At 39.9% G+C, this 18,803-nt stretch overlaps 1 protein-coding gene across 4 annotated transcripts in view; it reads right to left on the reverse strand.

Annotated features, from left to right (window-relative positions):
* DSCAM (DS cell adhesion molecule) overlaps nt 1-18,803 on the reverse strand; it is a 479,690-nt gene that overhangs the window by 407,565 nt on the left and 53,322 nt on the right. For all 4 annotated transcript variants that reach the window (XM_071430161.1, XM_071430162.1, XM_071430163.1 and 1 more), the window contains exon 2: nt 4,638-4,955. In XM_071430161.1, the coding sequence (XP_071286262.1) occupies nt 4,638-4,955 (318 nt within the window). The remainder of the gene's footprint in view (nt 1-4,637; nt 4,956-18,803) is intronic.

Genomic DNA, 18,803 nt, shown 5'->3' on the forward strand with positions numbered 1-18,803 from the left:
CATCTGCATCTCTTACTCTGTGTCTTTTCCTCACCTAATTCTGGGAGTCTCTGTGTAGGAACTGCATGTTTATGTGGGTAAATGGAGTTATGTTTCATGTTACTTGTGCAGCTTCCCCAGCCACATTTCCCTTCACAGAGGGTTTTGTGCTCTGTCAAAGAGCACAGAGGTACAGGCAGGTGCTGTGTGTGAATTGCACATCCAGAGGGGAGAAGGGAAGGTCAGTGTCATTTAGGATTTTGAAGAAGTGAGAACCAAAGGAGAAAATTGATGGAGGTGACAGAGAGAAAAAACGAAATGTGTGTCAGGAACACAAAGAAATGAGAGTAAGAGGAGAGCTACATTTGATTGACCAGTCCTGAAAGAGATCACTTAATGGGAAAAAAATCCCAGCAACCAAACCACAATTGTATTTAAAAAAACCACATTATAATAAAATCCAACATGACTCAAAAAAAAATGTTTAGAATCAGCATAGTACTTGTCTTGAGTCTGAAATAATTAATATAATAGAAAAAGAGAAAAAAGAACAACTGGGTGGACGAGGAAGATAAAAGCACAACTGGAAAAATCATTCCCACACACCAAACTGATGATGTTGGGATGAGATGAAGTTGCACTGGGTAGGAGAATGGAAAGAAGGCAAATCCTGAAATAATTCCATGAAGGGTGAGGGATGATCATTTCTGTGAGCAAGAGTTCATGGAGCAGGTGGCAGAGCAGAGAAGAGAGAGATGTTTTCTACAGCAAGTGAAAGGGTGAGACAGGACAGACAAGCACAACAAAGATTCTCCATGGAAACACAAGGTCAAGGTGCAAAAAAGGAATCACCAGAGCCAAAACAAACCATTTCAATGAGAACAGGGATGAGTGCACTGGAAATTTCAGTGTGCCTGAGACCTGCATCTGCCTGAGAGTAAAAGTTATTGGGAAGAACAACAATGCTGAGATGCCACATTACAGGGACATTTCTGGCCCATCTTTCCTGTCCACAAACAGACCAAGATCAAGCTCTGTACAAATACATTTAGCCCCACTGATTCTGGCTGAAAAGTCAGTAAATTCTTTTCAGAGTTTACAAAAGTGTTTCTAAACACCAGCAGCGCTGGAATTTCCAAATATCTGCCCCACTTAGGGTGGATTTCAAGAAAAAAATGGCAGAGTAATGAAATGTAACCACAGTCTTCAAATTTTCAGGTCCATTGTTACCACTGCAAAAAGTAAGATTGAAGTTCTCCATCCCAAACATTGCTGTAACAATGTAACTTAGAGAAGCCCTAACCAAAAAGAACTAAATTTAATTTAAAATGAAATATCTTTTTTAAAAGGAAAAAAAATATCAATTTTCTATTGCAAGATGGACACTGTTGTTTTTTAAAAAGTCAATAATTGATTTCTAATCGAAGGTTAGGATTCTTAACCCTGTTATGACTGTTAAACTGATATTATAAGCACCTTTAATGCAGTGACTTTTCAGCATTGGCTGCCCTGTGGTGAAGCAGTTCCCTGACCTTGTCCCACACCCAGGGAATGGCACATGGATCATCTGAATGAGGCTGATTTGTGTCTGTGCTCTTTCTCCAGCCATCATTCCCAGGAAAGGCCTGTTCAGCAGCAATACCCCAACCCAGTGCTGAAGGTGTTTGCACTTTTCAGAACACTTGGCTGTCTCTTTGATTTTTTAAGATTTTTTAAGCTTTCTGATGTTTACATTCTTGGAACGATTTTTTTTTACACACATTCTGTAAATAACTCATTGGTTTGCATTCTTTTATGGAGGAAGAGAAATTTGATGGATTGTTGGTTTGTCCAGTATCATTGGAGAGGTGGCACTGTCACCCTCCAATCCACTGTCACTTGTGGAAAACTATAAATGTTGGAATCAGAAATTAAAAAGTGTTCTTTACCTTAAAAGAAGCAGCATGTCTGTGTTCTGTTATTTCCTGTCCTATAGTGACACTTGGCCACTTTGAAAATCTGGCCAACTGATTTTGGCAATAAAATCTGACACAGAAACCATGTGAGGCACAAAAACTGGAAAGAGTTTATTCATTTCCTTGCTTTAAAAAATTTACATTATTGTGATTTATGAGGCTCCTCAGCTATTTCCAAATCATAGTTTTGACAGTTTCCATGAATAAATTGCTGATTTTTACTTTTTCTATTTTTTTTTTTAATCCCAAGTCCCAAGGTCATTAATTTTTATGAGAATGTCAACCTTTGCTTAAGAAAAAAAAAAAAAAACCAAAAAAAACCAAACTCTTCAGTGCCATGATTGCATGGGAGAGCTTGAAGATAAAATGGAGACCTTGACTCCCATGTGGGACTGGCATGGAAGAGGACTAGGTTTGGGTGTCCAGGTTGGGGGTTATGATTTTTTGAGAGGAGTTTGGGAATATTGTTGTACTATATCCCAAATTACATGCAGAACCACAATTACAATTACTGTGAACTGGAATTTTTGCATCTGCCCCCCAATTCCTGGGAAAAGGGGTAAATGAGCTCCAGACTTTCTCAAGCTTTGAGAAATGGGCAGAACCATATATGTCTTTGTGCTATGACCAGATTATCCACTGATTTTTTCTGTACTCTTAGGAAACCAATTGCTGTTGGAATACATTGGAAGGAGGAAATTAGAAAAAAAAACTCCAAAAACAAAAAACCCAATCCCATGTTAATTCATGCCAGTCTGTAATATTTTTCAGATTTCACATGAACAGAAATAATTTGCAAGTACCACATAAAGAAATGAAGTTTCTCATTTCAAATTTGAGCAACCCAGGGCTTATCATCTGAGCATAAAATGCACTTGACTGCCATGCACAGAAGACTTCAAATTGTGTTTTCCTGTGATTGAGGGGTTGCACAGCCCTTGGAAAAGGTGCTCATTGGTAGCTGTGGCCTGTCATCAGGCACAGGGACAGCTTTGACACAGCATCAGTTCATGTGAAGGAAGGGAACTCATTATCCAAACCTCTGATTAACTGAGAAATTGAGTTAAATTGGGAAATTAGTGGAAATGAGGTAAAAGGTTACAAAAGGAAAGAAAAGAGGTAAAGGGGGCATTCCTGACTTGGCAAAAAAAGAGGAGTCATTAACTTCTGAGCCAAGCACCCACACTGCCAACAGCAAAGTCCTTTTCCAAGGCCCTTTTTTATTTGCAAGGTTCATTTCTCAAGCAGAGGGAGAAATCTTGTATTGGAGTTCCATGGATGAATGTTTGACACCTAAAGGAACACCAGCTCAGAGCCTTAGCCAGCAAAACTGCAAGTTTTAGCCTTCTTTGTATCACCACATTAGTTTATCTAAGAAATGTAAAAATTGGAAAGCAGTCCTGGAAAAAAATACTGCCCAAAAGGTGTTTAAAATGGAGACACATTAACAAATCCAGAAAAGACAAAAATAAACATTATGTTGTCTCTAAATATAATTCTACCAGACAACTTGCGCTCAAATCCACGACAGTAAAACCAAAAGCTCAAAAACCAGAATGGAGTTTCAAACATAAAGTTGGTTACAATGTGTTTGTATGAATCTTTGATTTTCAAGTTTGGTTGTTTTTTTATGGACAACTAAATAATTTCATAAGAAGCACAGGCCATCATAGAACTCCTCATATATGTAACATGATAACTTGCTTCTACTGGATGCTTCTTGTGCAAGAAAACCCACTTTCCTAGACTAAAATTTTAATGAGACACGAATTTTATGGAAACCTGGTTTTTATTCTTGCTTCCCAGCTGCCTACAAACTACAGATCTCTGAATGTTAACTTATTGTTAAGAAGATGAGAGTGCATTTTATTATTTAAAAAGAAAGTCTCAGGCAAATCTACTTGTTAACTCTTCACAGGTTTTTTTTCCCTGTGAAACTCCTGTGAAGACAAATCTCTAGAGGAAAGGTTGTTCTCTTCTGAGAAAAGCCAAGCATATCTCCACCAAAAACAAAGAGCTTCCAAGGATTTGTATTTGCCAAGGGTCAGCTCCCAGACTATTTTTTGTTTGTTTGTTTGAATATTTTAATTAACTGAAGCAGATAGACCAAAATCTTCAAAAGCTGTGCAATCACGTTCATGTGTTGTAACAAAAGGCCTGATTTTGATTCCTCTGTAATTCCCCACTGGCTGACCCAGTCAATACAGAAAACAGATGCAAAACCATGCTGCTCATTTGCATATTTTAGCTTAAAGGGAAAGCACTGCCTGCGGACCCACATCAGCTTCTGAATCATTGCAGGGGACACAAACTTCTCTCTCAAAGCAAAGCACAAGTGACCACAAACAAGTGAGGAGAGCTGTGATCTTAGGCCAATCATTCCTCTTCTCTTCCAGCCCATGTACAAAATCCATCTTCTTCTCACACAGCTCTTTAATGTGCAAGCATGGCTTGATTGTTGATTTGATCATCAGTTCGTTTCTCCTTGTATTTGTGCTCAACTGATCTTTGGAAAACTAACTTTTCAGCAGCAAAATAATTCAAACTGGGGAGGAGAGGAGAGGAAAGAATTCATGATATACTTAATAAGAGTTTAGAGGTTGCACTTCTGGCCAACGTCCCTTGACTGATTTCTGCTCTTTGAAACACCCAAATTCCCTCCCTCCTCAATCCTGTGTGAACCCAATAAAAGATTCAACTTACCAGCCTTAATGTGAACATCCTGACTCCTGATTTTCCCTGAAGGATTTTCAGCTGTGCAATAGTAAGTGTTATCATGGATTAAGTTATTAAAGCTTGAAGGAGGGAAGGGGAAGATTTGGAGAGTGCCATTGGGGTGGACGTGGCGGATCCCTGGGACATCGTAGATCTCCTCGCCCGTCGCTAGGTACCATCTGAGCGTCACCGGGGGGATCCCCGCTGCTGGACAGGGGACCAGAGTCCCTGTGGTGCTAGCAAACACTACCTCTTGCAGAGATGCATTGACAAAGTAGAGACTGGCGTGTAGCTCTTCACTGAAAACTGCAAGACAAGGAGAAAAAAAAGAACGGACCTTGAAAACCTGAGGAATTTCAGCAGCGCGCGACAACGACGCCAAGCCAAACGCGGCACCCAGGGAAGGTAATCAAAGCTATTCTGGATGCTAATGGCAGCTCTAATAAAATAAATAAATAAAATAATAAAATGTTTCTTGTTTTCAAAGAAAATACCGCCAGGTTAAACACAGTAAGTGGTTTGCCCCTAAAAGTAAAATGAGAAACCCCTTTTAGTGTAAATGGACACAGATCCGCTTACTCCTGCACTTGCTGAGGCAGCACTCCTCATCCAGCCTGAAAAAATCTATCAGTAATCTGCCTTTATGAAATTCCAGAGACTAAATTTCTGCCTGGAACACAGGTAGTTTCTGTTAGCATCCGTAAATTTATTTTTACAGTCTTCCCATGGCAAAAATTATTTATAAAGTAATAAAAAGAACTGAGCAAACAGTGAAAAGAAATTCCCATTACTCCTTCATAGTAACACAGGTCTATACTTAATACAGACACAGCTTAGTAAATGCTTTATATCATTTGGTCAGGTCTTTCTGGCAAAGACCTCTAAACCCAGGTGCCTATGACAATCTTGGTTCTGCCATCTATGTGACTCCATGGAGTCCCACTGCCACCTTAAACTGAAGAATCTGTATCAGTGGAAAGAGCCAATATTAGTCGTAACACTAACCACTTCAGCCATGGGCTATTCAGATCTCATTGGAAGGATTGTAGTCTCCAGGTGGTTAAAAGCTCCCCCAACATTTTCTCTAAAGTACCTTCATAACCTCTGTTGGAGAGCTGATAAGCCTAACACATGATTTTTTCCCAATAAATGGTAGGATAAATTCCAATACCACCAATATGATTTGTATTTGCATATAGTGTTCACTTGTAAAAAAAAAATTGTCAGTTTTGCTTGACCCAAGCAGAGACTTGGATGTTTCACTCTATGTTGAATGCAGTAGATTCTGACAGGATTTTCTAAAGCAAGGCTGGTAAGGGGTCAGTTTTTGAAAAGGTGACCCCACTGGAGGAGATCCCAGCGAGCAGTGATGAGACAGATTTCAGGGCAACCTTCATTTGCACAAGATGGATTCTTTTATCCTGCAGAAAGAACTTGCAATCCCAATGCTAAGCCATGAACTCTCTTCTCTAATTCTGCCACTGCATTTTATGATAGTTTGGAGCACAAAATAGACTATTATTTCTTCTGTCTTTTGATAATTTGCAAAGATGCAAGGTGGGAAGGTGTTTATTCTAAATATCAATCAAGAGAGACTCAAAAGAGAGCAAAACTGGCTCTGGGAATCCCTGGAAATTAAAAAAAAAAAAAAAAGAGAGACACCCTCTCCAATAGGGAAAGATGGCTGGCATGCAGGATAAATAAGTGGCACAGGGAAGGTTGAAAGGCACTTGGAGCTTCAGAAAGAAGAAATTTCAACTGTGGAGCTGAGCTCCTGCATTTAGATGAGGCAGGTGCCAGCACAGAATAAATCCCCTGCAAGATAAATTCCACCTAGTGGGTGCAATCCCAAGGGGAACTCAGGCATCTGGAAAGCAAAAATAGGCACAATAGGACTAAACACAGGAAGAAGCTGAATCCTCATTCAGAAGGAGTGAATAAGATGGTGCCACTTTTACATAATCACATTTCTAATTATAGTTGTACTTTGAAGCAGAGAACAGCATTGTTGGTAACATAATAGAGAAGTGGAAAAAAAAAACAATTTAGCATTGTTCATCTGCTGTACAAGCTTTTCTCTGCAAATACAAATGAAACAATCAACAGGGCATTTAAATTTCCATTGGCCAACAAGACATTCACGTGGAAGTAATAAACACAGTTCACATGTGTTTCCAGATTTTATTATGCTGTGCTGCTTCTTATATTCAAGCAAATCCAGTGGATTTCCTGGCCAAGAACAAAGAGGTAAATACCAAATTATGAATGCCATAAAAATAGAGAACATCAGAACTCTGTTTGACACTTCCATAGAATCTAACTTCCCAATGAAACACAGCACAGCTGAACTAAAGACTCACGCTAGCAGCACATAACAATGAATTTTTCCAGCTGCTTTGTATCCCCTGTAGAAGCTTTCCCTACTTTTGACAAACTTTGCATCCATCAGCCAGTACAATAGTGCTTCATTTTAAACCAGCATCTGCTACACATTCATCCTAATGGCAGCCACAAACACACCAAGATCCCTGGAAAATAATCACAGTGCTGTAATACACACACTTATACACAATGCTGACAGCCCAGATGCTTTTTGTGGTGGAATTCACTGTGTAAGCTACGTTGGAGACATCCAATGACAAAAATGGGATTTCAGAAGCTTTTATTAAAAAGATATTTCTCCTGAACATTCTGTAGGAAGAAAGGGACTAGCTGAATGACAGAAAAAGTGATTTATTGAAGCCTAATTGAAGCTGAGACAAGTCAAAGATGATGTGTAATTAATTATATGTTACTTAATGATAGAATATGAGCCAACTAAACACTGTATTTTTCAGAAAGGAGAAGCAACTCAGAGTAAGATTTGCAAGGGAGAGTGGTCAGCGAAACTGATGAAAGTTACAGAAATAAAACAGCAAAGAGAAATACCTGAAGAATGGAAAATACTAAAAAAAAAAGGCAATAATAGAAGAGAAAATAATATCCAAGGCAGAACTGAAAACTCTTGCAGCTGAGTGACCGCACTTGGTCTGGACAGAGATCACATCATTTCACGGCGTAAGGGAAGAAAAGATTCTTCCTGAATGAGGGTTATTTATTACCAAACCAATAATTCTGGAGGGAAACAAGAGGAAGGCTGCACCTCAGCAGTGCTCAGGTGCCCCAGCTGGCATGAAAAGGTGACAAACAGTCTGCACCTGCAAGCACTTTGGGGCAGGAAGGCAGAGATTTGTGTCCTCGGCTGAGTGGATAAAGGAGAACATCAACAGTTTATCAGATCAAAGGACAAGAAGCACTTCTGGATTCTAAGGCTCAATAGATGCCAGGATCTCACTCCTGTGAGAATGGGGAGAGAGGTATGGGGGAAGGGAAAAATAGAGGGGAGAGAGGGAGGGAGATGGGAGGTGGATAAATTTTTTGCAAGTTCAATCAGCATTCCTTACTCTCAAGTACTTGAAGCGATAAGGGGAACTGACAAAGCTTTACAGCCAAGGAAATTCATCCTGATTTTCAGGGGAGACAAGGCTGCTGTGCTTAGCAAAGTGCTGAATACATCAGCCAGATGCAAAATTTCTGTTGGCACTTGAGAGATCTCTTTTGAACTGCAATGATTCTTTACAAGCTGCTCAGTGGAGCTGTGAGCTGATCTCCCCCAGCCAGGGACACAGCACTGCGAGCCTGGCTGGGCAGGTGGAACCAGGATGGACACACAGCCAGGAACATTTAGGCTGGCTTTGGCATTTCCAGCACCTGTAGCTATTGGCACAGCTGAGAATGGGGTCATTTTTTGTTTTTACAGAGGTGGCCTTTTCTCTCAGGCCGGTCACTCCTCCAGGTCTGTGCATGCTGAGCATTGAAGCTCTTCTACAAGGACCTGGCCAATACCTCCTGTGATATTCCTGTTAAGGCTTCACAAAGCACACCAGGCTGTTTCTCAATTCTCCTTTTTCCTGGGCAGAAAAGGGTGTCACTAAGGTGTGAGAGAGAAGATCCTACGTTTAAATGACAGCACTGCATCCATCCAGCTTGGGCTTGTCTCATGGGGGATCTGGTGACAAGGAGGGATCAGCACCAACAAAGAGATGAGAGAAGAAATGCAAAAGCCATGAAACCATCTGTCCTCTTACCTTCTGTGGAAACCCAGGGCACTGGGAATATTTCTCTGTCTGCTCTGGGGTGCCCTGACCCCCAGGGCAGCACTGACTTTGACCCTCATTCATGGAGAAAGTTTCCCAGACTTCAAGATAGACCAGAATCCACAAAAGTGTGAAATAGATTACAGAGAGCAGTGTAGGTGCATCACTTGGTGAGAAATTGAGGTTTTGGGGTTTTTAGTGTGTTGTGGATGGCAGCAAGATGGAGGGCACAGGGTGTGCTTCTTCATGCTTCTTCTTCCTTCTTCTCCATGGGTTTGGGTGGCATTTTGTAACTGGGCAGAAAAGTCCCCATTGCAGCTCTTTGAGATCAATTATTGGGTTAAAAGGGAAAATAATCCAGGTGTCAGTTCTTCATTGGAGAGTTCAGTCTTAAAAGACCTTGTACCAAGAGATTGTTGGCATTTTGTGCCTTCTAATGAAAAGCTGCTGAACTCACAGCAGTGAGACTATTTTACTGATAAGAAATAATAAACACCTGAGTGTGAACATGAAACACCATCTCAAGTGCCTTCAATCCAGACCCAGAGAAACCCACAACTGGTACCACCACACCCTTCATCCACAATGTCTCCCCTTGATGTTGCTTCAGCTGTAAGAACCTTTACCCTAAAGATGCCAAAAGTGAAAATTTTCCTGCAGCTTGCATGGAACAAAAGAAAATTTTGTATCTGTTCAACTCAGCGCCAGAATGCAATGCTGAGCCTCAGTGTTGTACATAATTCCTTTTCATCATGTGTTCTTTCATCTTTTAGTAAGTTTGAATAACACTTCTGTGATTTTGAAGTTGTTTTTTTGGGCCTCATATTCTTCCAAAGCCCTCTTCCCCTATTCTGCAATTGGCCATTTGAAGCCCCATTTTTCTCTTCAGCTCTCAAAAGAACTGAAGTACTTTTGGTTGAGAGACCATTCACCACACTCAAAAATATGAATGTCTCTGAACAATTAATTGATACTTATATTTAATTCACATTCTGTACCCTTTTCAAGGACTAAATGCTGTTCCTGTAATGTCTTTGCAAGTGGAAAGTTTGGTCTTAAATGAATAACAATTTCAAACTAAGGGAAAAATTATTTCTCATCCATTTGATTAATCAAGTCCAGCATGAAATATTTATATAGATAAATTAAAAGATATGAATCAAAGTGAAAGTCTGGAGCCAAGAGACCACTGGGATTATTTAGATAAAATAAAAATCAAAACAGAAAAGATAAATTATGTAATTAAGCAGCTGACTGCACTCCTGCACTACAGCAGGTTTGTAGAAACAGCCTGAACTGTGTTACAGTGGAACTTCAGGTTTGCCACAGTTTTGGACATCAATGTTCCCTCTCTTTTTCTGCTCAATGAGGTTGTGATTGAGGAACTGGGCAACAATCAAGTTTTCCTTCAGATTTATTGGATATATATGTGCCACCTTCAATAGTAATTGTTTTAATACAGCTTCCTAAACACAAGAAACATAGAAGCAAACCCAATGAATATAATAGAAATAGAAAAATAAAGAAAAAACAATATTTAATAAAGTCTAAGCCCCTAATGCTGAATTGGAATGGCAGACACCTGGGACTGCTTTTTACCACGATGGGACAGCACATTCCAGAAGAGGCTGACATTTGGAAAAATTTTTGCAAACAGATGCCAAGCAGGATGAGACACATTCCCTTAAGAGGTTTGAGGACTAAGAACCTGTGTAATCTTATCAGCTCATCAAGCTCTAATCAAAGATTAAGAAAAACAATAAAATATCAATATCCTACATGTCTTCTGGAAGAAGCCTTTTCCTAAAAGAGCTCAGGCATCATGCCTTGAGAAGGAGAACATTTTTTTGAGCCTTCTCCACAGGTAATGTAGGAAAAACAGCCTGGGCTCAGCTGAGACCCTGCCTTGATGGGGGAAATCCCTCACTTCCCTTGGCCCACCATCTCCAGCAGATGGAGAGGGATTAGGAAAACTTCCCAACTTTCTTGAACATCTCAGTCAGGTGGAGAAGTTCAGCACAGGTGCCCCAACATTTTTGGCTCCAGGGTGGGTGTTTGGTGTCCACATTTACAGACATTTGTGCTGTGAGTTCAGCCTGTCTGGCTCGTGCATGAGCCTGAAAGCATCACAAATTTGCCTGTCCTTACACCAGCAATTCCTAAATGCATCTCCAGGCTTCAGAAGATTCAAAAATAGGTTTTGTTTTTGTTTTGGGGTTTGTTTTTTTTTGTTTGTTTTGTTTTGTTTTTTGGTTGGTTTTTTTGGTTTTTTTTGTTGATTTTTTTTTTTTGGTTGGTTTTTTTTAAATTTTCTTTTGTTTTGGTGTGGGAGGTGGCAGATAAAAATATTTAGTAGAATCAGGGCAAAAAACGACCAAGATCACAGAACATCCTGAGTTGGAAAGAACCCACAGGGATCATCAAGTCCAGCTCCTGGCCCTGCACAGGATCATCCCCAAAAGCCACACCAGATGCTCCCTTTCATCCCCAAAAGAGGACAGGGAAGAGATTAAATAACAGAGATTGTTTGGCGAAATGGAAGAAGAAGGTGACAAGGCAGGTGGGAGTCAGAAGGATGTTAAGACTCAAGGAACCCCTCAGGATCTCATATCTCAGCTATCAGCCAGACAGCTCCTTTTTCACTGGCCTGAAATCAGGGCAAAAGCAGGCAAGAAAACATCATTGTGATGGCAGTCATTAAAAGCATATGGCTGTGAGGTAGAGACCTAGAGAGAACAAAAGACCCAATTATGGCAAAACATTTGAAAACGTTTTTCAAGTGAGAATTTAAGCCTCATTTTTCATATGGTCAGGGAAAAATACTGAAGTCGTCCCTAACAGAGGAAAATAAAATATTGATTTTTCACTGTAAATACAAATATCTTGTAAGACAATTTAGTGGAATTAATCTAAAAAGCAGTCAAAAAAAAAAAGAAATAAACCCAAAACAACTTTTGTAGGAAAATGGCTGAAGCCATCTAAACAACAAATTATATTTAAGGAAACTAAATTACCAGTATCATACTACAGGTTAATTACCCTGTTGACATCCAAACAATACAGTATACTTAGATAATCTTTTTTGCATAAACACACACACACACACACACACAGAACTGATAAATGAAACATTTCTGAATGCACTGCTGTGCCTTTCAAAGCAGTAGAAACATTACAAATGCAATCACAACTATGCTGATTACTCATTGCAGAACACAGGGGGGCAGAGAGAGCCTGGGTGGGTGGGAGGGTGCAATGCTGATGAGCTGTGTCACTATTTAGGATGATTTTTAATTTTTTTTTCAAGATTCTATAATGGATCACCATGAATGAGACTTAAAAAAGAGAGATCTTTTTTAAAAAAAGGAGGCTAAATTGGCCTTTTTTATTCCAATACGTCTCCCCTTGATGAACTGGTTAAAAAAAAAAACCCTCATTTGAAAAGAATCAAAACCTGATTAGACACTTACAAACAAGAATGTTATTATCACTACTCAATTATCCAGTAACAGGCTATGCAAAGTGACCTAGAGAAATTACTGCAGCTATTGTGGAAAGATCAGAGTGATGAGGCATTACAATAATCCATCTGTGATCGTGTCTCCCTCTAGGGGTTTTATCTAATGACTAGCACACAAGGTTGATAAATATTATAAATTTTATTAGGGGAAAGGGGAAAGCAAATGTACTTTTACAACTTTGGCTTTGATTCTGGCTCTGGATAGGGATTTCTTTTGCTCCTCTAAATGGGTGGGGATTGAACATTCCACGTTGTTTGAGGGGAAGGAGGGTAAAACACAGCTCACAGGAGGAATAAATTTCAGGTGGAAGCAGAATAAGAAACTTCAAGAACAGGAAAACATCACTGGATAAAGGTGCTCTGACCAGACTCCAAAGCAAGTCTTATTAAAAAGGAATTAATAAAATGAAGAAGAGTGAAAGCAGCCCTAAAGAAGAATTATGAGAGAATGCTAAAACCAAAATAGCTTTAACGTGAAAAACAAAATTAAATCAATTGCCCAAAATTATCTGATATTAAAAATAAAATTAGCAAAGAGATGAACATATTAAACTAATACAATTACAAAAGCACCAATTAAGCACCAGCACCCACAACAGATTTAAGTCAAGTCAACAAAGGAGAGCACAGTTCTTCCCACAGTATAAAATCTCAGAATACAGAACTATTTCCCATATTATGTGTTGTGTAAGGGTAGCCAGTATTTTAGGGTTCAGCAATATAAATTTCCTATGTGTCCACCAAAAAAACCAACAAAAAATTATGTTTTTTTTTTCAAATTGCTACTCAGATTCAATGTGCCAGTGCTCAGCCTTTTATTCCAAAGGGTTACTTGTTTGAGTCAGTTTCAAAATCAGAACCACTAATGAGGATAATTAAGTATGCAGTTGGTTTTGCCCACAAATAATAATCACTATGGAAAAAAAGCACTCAGCATTACATTATCATTCTCAGAGGACAGAAACTTCCATTAAATCAAAGCAGGCTTCCACAATTAAAAGCAAAGGTTCCCAGGTGAAACCATAAAAAGAAGCAGAACTCACAAGGCAGGGAGAGAAGTTTGGGTTTTGGTGGAGTGCACAAATGCAGGGTAATGGTAAATGCAATAAATGCAAGTGATGGGAGCTTTTTAATCAGCTAAACAGGAATAATTTGTGGTTAAAAAAATACCAACCAAAAAACCCAAACTAAAAAAACCCAGATAATTGTCAATCTATGGGCAAAAATATGCATCTGTGGTTCTCAAAGCCAAAAACTCAATTCTACTCATTCCTACCATAAGGAACAGACAGCAAGAACACCAAAAGCAATGGGACAGAAATTTGAGAAGAGCCTTAGACTTATTTTTCCCTCAAAAATATTTTATGAGAAAGAAATAAAGATAATTAGATGTGTCTTAGGTTTTTGAAAAATGGAAGTAATCCATATTTGCATAGATTTCTTTCAACTGGTTTATAAAATTATCACTTTTTCCATAAGCAGAGCCATTATTTTCAATGCTTTATTGGCTGACATTTAACAGGTTTCAATCTGGGTCTTGTCTTCAAAATGCTGCAGTTGACCTAATGCTTGTGAGAGAGTCCTGATGGCCACCAACTTCACATCCTAATGGGATCAACATGGTTTTACAAATAAATAGCAAAGCTGAACATAGTTTTTATTAGACCTGTCCAGGAAGGAGACAAATTAGGGGAAAAAAAAATCATCTCTTCCACACAAAAATGAAAGCAAAATAAATCAAAATTTTCAGTGAAAATAATTAAATGTCAGGATGACACATGGACAAAATTCCATGAAGGCTGTTTTAGAGAAGAGCAGTCAGCTACATTTTGAGTATCACAGTCTGGTGACTTCTCTGCCACCTTTCCCACATCCCAGAGGAAGATTCTACCAATCATGCAAGCCATGAAGGTTCTTTCATCTGGATGCAGGGGACAGCCAGGACACCCTTCTGGGACTGGAGCTTATCCTTTGGGATTTCATGTGGGTGAGCTCTGCTTGTGGTGAGTGCATGAACCCCACTGCCAGAGTGAGCCTCTCAGCAGAGCAATCCTGCCAAAGACCCAGCTAGGAAAATTGAAATTGAAGAAGGAGAAAAAACACAAAATGTCAAGGGATTTTTTAACCCTCAACCTCTCAGCTCCATTATTCCACACCACCGTCATTCCTGAGTGCCTACAAAAAGTGGCCCACAAAAGATAAATCAGCTAAATGGTTTCAAAGTCAAAGAAAGTAGATTTAAATTCGATATTAGGAGGGAATTCTTTAGTGTGAGGATGGTGAGGCTCTGGCACAGGGTGCCCAGAGAAGCTGTGGCTGCCCCTGGATCCCTGGAAGAGTTCAAAGCCAGGTTGGACAGGGCTTGGAGCAGCCTGGGACAGTGGGAGGTGAGATGCTCTTTAAGGTCCCCTCCAACCCAAACCAATCCATGATTCCACAATGCTATTTTTGCCCTCAGGAAGCCTGGAGGAGTTCTCACTAGTAATGATGGCAAGTTCAAAGGGCTCCTGCATCCACAACCTGCATGCAAATGTTGTTGGCACAGCTGGAAATTGACTGCCTTAAAATTTTATGTAAATCCAGAATGGGGCTGAGCATACACCACAGAAAGTTCTGCTCCAAAGCTGTGAGAGAAGAGAAGGGGAAAGGAAAGCAGAGGGGGAGATCTGGATGATGCCTGGTTGTGTCCCACTCCTCCCCCACACTGAGCCACTTTGGGGGAAAAGTGTTTTTCTTGGATGCATTGAGGGGAAATAATATTGCCCCAAGGGAAAGGTAAGAATGGAGGTTTGGGGTTTGGCTGAGCCTGCACAGCTTCTACCCTGACACCATCAGGGAGCTCCTCCAGCATGGACAAGCAGGAGGATCTGAAATATTCTGGCAGCCACAGGCATACAAAACATGAGGTTTTACTGCAAGAAATCACACAAACATTGCTAAATACACTGGGTGTTGGAAGAAAATGCAGGGAGAATTATGTGAGAGATTTGGTGGCACAGTATTCCCAACACTGACACCATTTAGGTACCATATTATGTAGTCCCTGCTAAAGGAAAATGCAAAACCTGCCCATCATAGGAATAATAAGCAGAGCAACCTTTGTAGCACTTCCTGAAAAATAGAGTTCTTCCAGAAATTGGTAGAGAGATGAGTAGCACTGAACTCTACTGGATTTCCTAGTTAGGAAATGTTGAACAGAGACTGTAGTCTTAACAGTCCAAATTCACCACCAGCACATCAAGGACAAAATTTAATATTAGTGTGATGCATTTTTTGCATCAAACTTCATATAATATTGGGGTATCAGAGAATTTCCATTCTGGAAATGTTAAGTTTACTGTCCCTGACTTCCCTACCATGATTCTTCCTCTTTCATGTCAAAATTGACTGCAGGTGATTTATGCAAGAACAAATCCTTATTCCCCAAATCTGCAGCAGAGCAAGAGGTCAGGGTACATGAAAATGCAGAAATGGAAGAAATTCCTGAGTCACAGGCGAGAAAACACACATCCCTGAACATTAATCTGAAGGGAGAGGACATGTAGGATCTAGAAATGGCTCTGTGGATAAGAAATCCCTCCAGGACCACAGATCCACCTGGAATTTGGATTTCCTTGTCTGGTGAGGGCTCTCAAGCCTCTGCAGAACACGCAGCATGTCTCAAACATTTTGCTGCACTAAAATCCCTGCTGGATTTTTCCAGCAGTGGGGACAAGCCCTGGGTGTGAGTGAATTCCTTCTTACAGCTTGCCTGTCGTTTCACCAGGGCTGGCTGGGGCTGAGTCACAGCAGCAGAGCAAGGGCAGCCCTTCCCCTGCTCCAAAGCCAGCACCAGCCCAGGAGTGAGGAGGGCACAGCTGCCTGTCTCACTCAGGGGATGTCTCTCAATGAACATCCAAAAAAAAGAAGGAGAGAGGAAGGAAAAGAAGAAACTCACAAAACCCACACAGCAATTGCTTCTGTTCAGCACAAGCATCCAGCCCCAACAGATCTGAGCAGTCTCACTGCTGCAGAGCAAACAGAAGTTGTATGGAGTTGCTGTTTTAATAATGAAATTGCTGATGGGCTCTGAAAGTGATTTGGCTCTATTAATCATGAAAATAAACCCAGGAATGACAGAGGCAGAGAGTAACTCACACACTACACACCACATACTCAATACAACAACAAAACAAGATAGAATAGAATATTCCAGCATAAATTAAGTGTACATGGAATATAAGGACATGCAGTGACAAAACAAGAAGAAATGGCCTTTAGCTGAAAGAGGCCAGGGTTGGGTTAAATATTGGGAAGAAATTTTTCCCTGTGAGGGTGGGCAGGCCCTGGCACAGGGTGCCCAGAGCAGCTGGGGCTGCCCCTGGATCCCTGGCAGTGCCCAAGGCCAGGTTGGACACTGGGGCTGGGAGCAGCCTGGGACAGTGGGAGGTGTCCCTGTCATGGCAGGGGGGTGGAATGAGATGAGATTTCAGTTCCCTTCCAACCCAAACCATTCTGTGGTTCCATTTTACAATGAAGAAGAGAAGCAGTACTGTAATTTGGTTACTGCTCATATTTTTTCCTAAACTTCTTTCAAGATCACCATGATGTACTGATTTTTGTTTACATCTCACTAAATTAAAGGAAAAGAAAATGCCCTAGCATTCATGGCTATTTTTGTAGAAGACTAGAGCTATGACAAGCTACTGCAATCTTAATTAAAAAGAATGCCAAAAAAGCAAGATTTTTCACTCCACCTATCACTTGAAGGGGAAAGGAAAAGAGAATTAAAAAGAGAAGGGTAGGTGCAAAACAAGTCTTCAGGATTTAATTTTGTTTCTTAAAAAAACCAAACAGACAACTTATGGAATGATCACTGCCTTAACAACTGCCATCTGATATTCTCTTTGTCTTGGGTTTACTGTATAATTCACACAACGTAGCATACAAAGAAAAAAGTATATTAATGTTATTATAAAATAGACATAGTCCATGAGGGATTTCTTTTCCTCAATGGGAGACAAGATCCCAGGAATTTGGGTTTTGCTGGATGAGGAAAGGTTTTAAGTAGAAATTCAATATATCTCAAATAAATTAAATAGAAATTCAAGATATCTCAAATAAATTAAAACAACATCACTCAATATTAATATCACATCTAAAACGGAGGGGAGACACTACCAATGTAAAAATAAGTTATCAAAGAGTATTTTAACATTCTGAATGTTCCCAAGATAACATTCAGTTTGGAAATGGCACATTTAGCATGTTAATCAGTTGAGGAACAGAAATGATATGAAAATATTATTAGGATGGTACAGGAGGAGAATATAACACAGATTTACTTATTATATACTCTTGACAAAATACAACACTAACGTGCCTTGAAGGCCTCTTTGTTCACCTGGAAGATAAGCACCCAACCTGCTGAGCTGTTACTTGGGAAATCCTGGTTTCCATTTTCTCCCCCCATCAGGATTTCTGTGTCACATCAAGGCAATCACAAGCCTCAAAGAGCAACAGCAAAAACCAGCATTAATTGAACTTAATTGAAATTTGAACATTCAGATGTCTGCGACAACCTGAGCTTGGGCCATTCCTGTGTTTTTCAATAGTTTTTAAAAACAATATATCACTGAAGAGCAATGAAAATGAAGTCCTTGCACCTTTTTGCAGCCAAGGAAGTTATTTCTGACCACACTGGTGTCAGTTCAGCCTAAACAAACCTGTTCCCTTTTAGTTTTCCTTGGGAACATTTTACAAAGGCCAAGCCTCAAGAGTAACTGCATAAACTCATTTATTTTGTTATCACTTTTGGGAGAAGGATGACAACATTCAACATAAATCTTAGTGAAAGGAAAAAGAATTCTTCAGTGTTCAGTTTCTTTTTAAAAAAAAATAAATCACCTTTTCTTTTGTGTGACAGTAGAATAGGGTGTTATTCCAAATGTCCAAGCACCCATCACTTGTACTCCAGTAGAGGCTGATAAAGGATGCTTAGGGAAGGTCTGTCACAATCCTTTCCTAGTGGTGACAGCTAATTTTAAGCCCAGTATCACACAAATAACTAGAATTACCTTTGCTGTTTGCAGTGCTCTGCACTCATTTTCTTCCCCAATTGCCATTTTATTCTCCATTATTGCATGATCTTTCTAACTCTTTGCAGCTCTACTTCTGTGCATTTTGGGGTCTCTTGAATAGTGTTCCCTCAGAAGATTTTAATATTTATGACCTTCCTCAGTTCATTATGTCACCAACCCGTGAACCAGCGCAGATCACTGACAGTTTTTTCTCCAGCAGGAAAATCAATTATATGTTTCCTATTTCTTTCCTAGCTCGTCATTAATCTACATAAGGACCTCTCTTACCCCATGGCATCTTTCTTCCATACTGCCTGATATGACATTTTGATGAACTTGTTTTAAAGACCCAGTTATGTTATTCTGACTCCATTCTCCTTGCCCACCTGCTTCGATTCCCTCAAAGAAAAACATCTGTAATAATTTGCCAAGCACAACT

The sequence above is a fragment of the Agelaius tricolor genome, unplaced genomic scaffold (genome assembly GCF_023055355.1).
Source record: "Agelaius tricolor isolate 1412-34295 unplaced genomic scaffold, bAgeTri1.0.p SCAF_7, whole genome shotgun sequence".
Lineage (NCBI taxonomy): Eukaryota > Metazoa > Chordata > Aves > Passeriformes > Icteridae > Agelaius > Agelaius tricolor.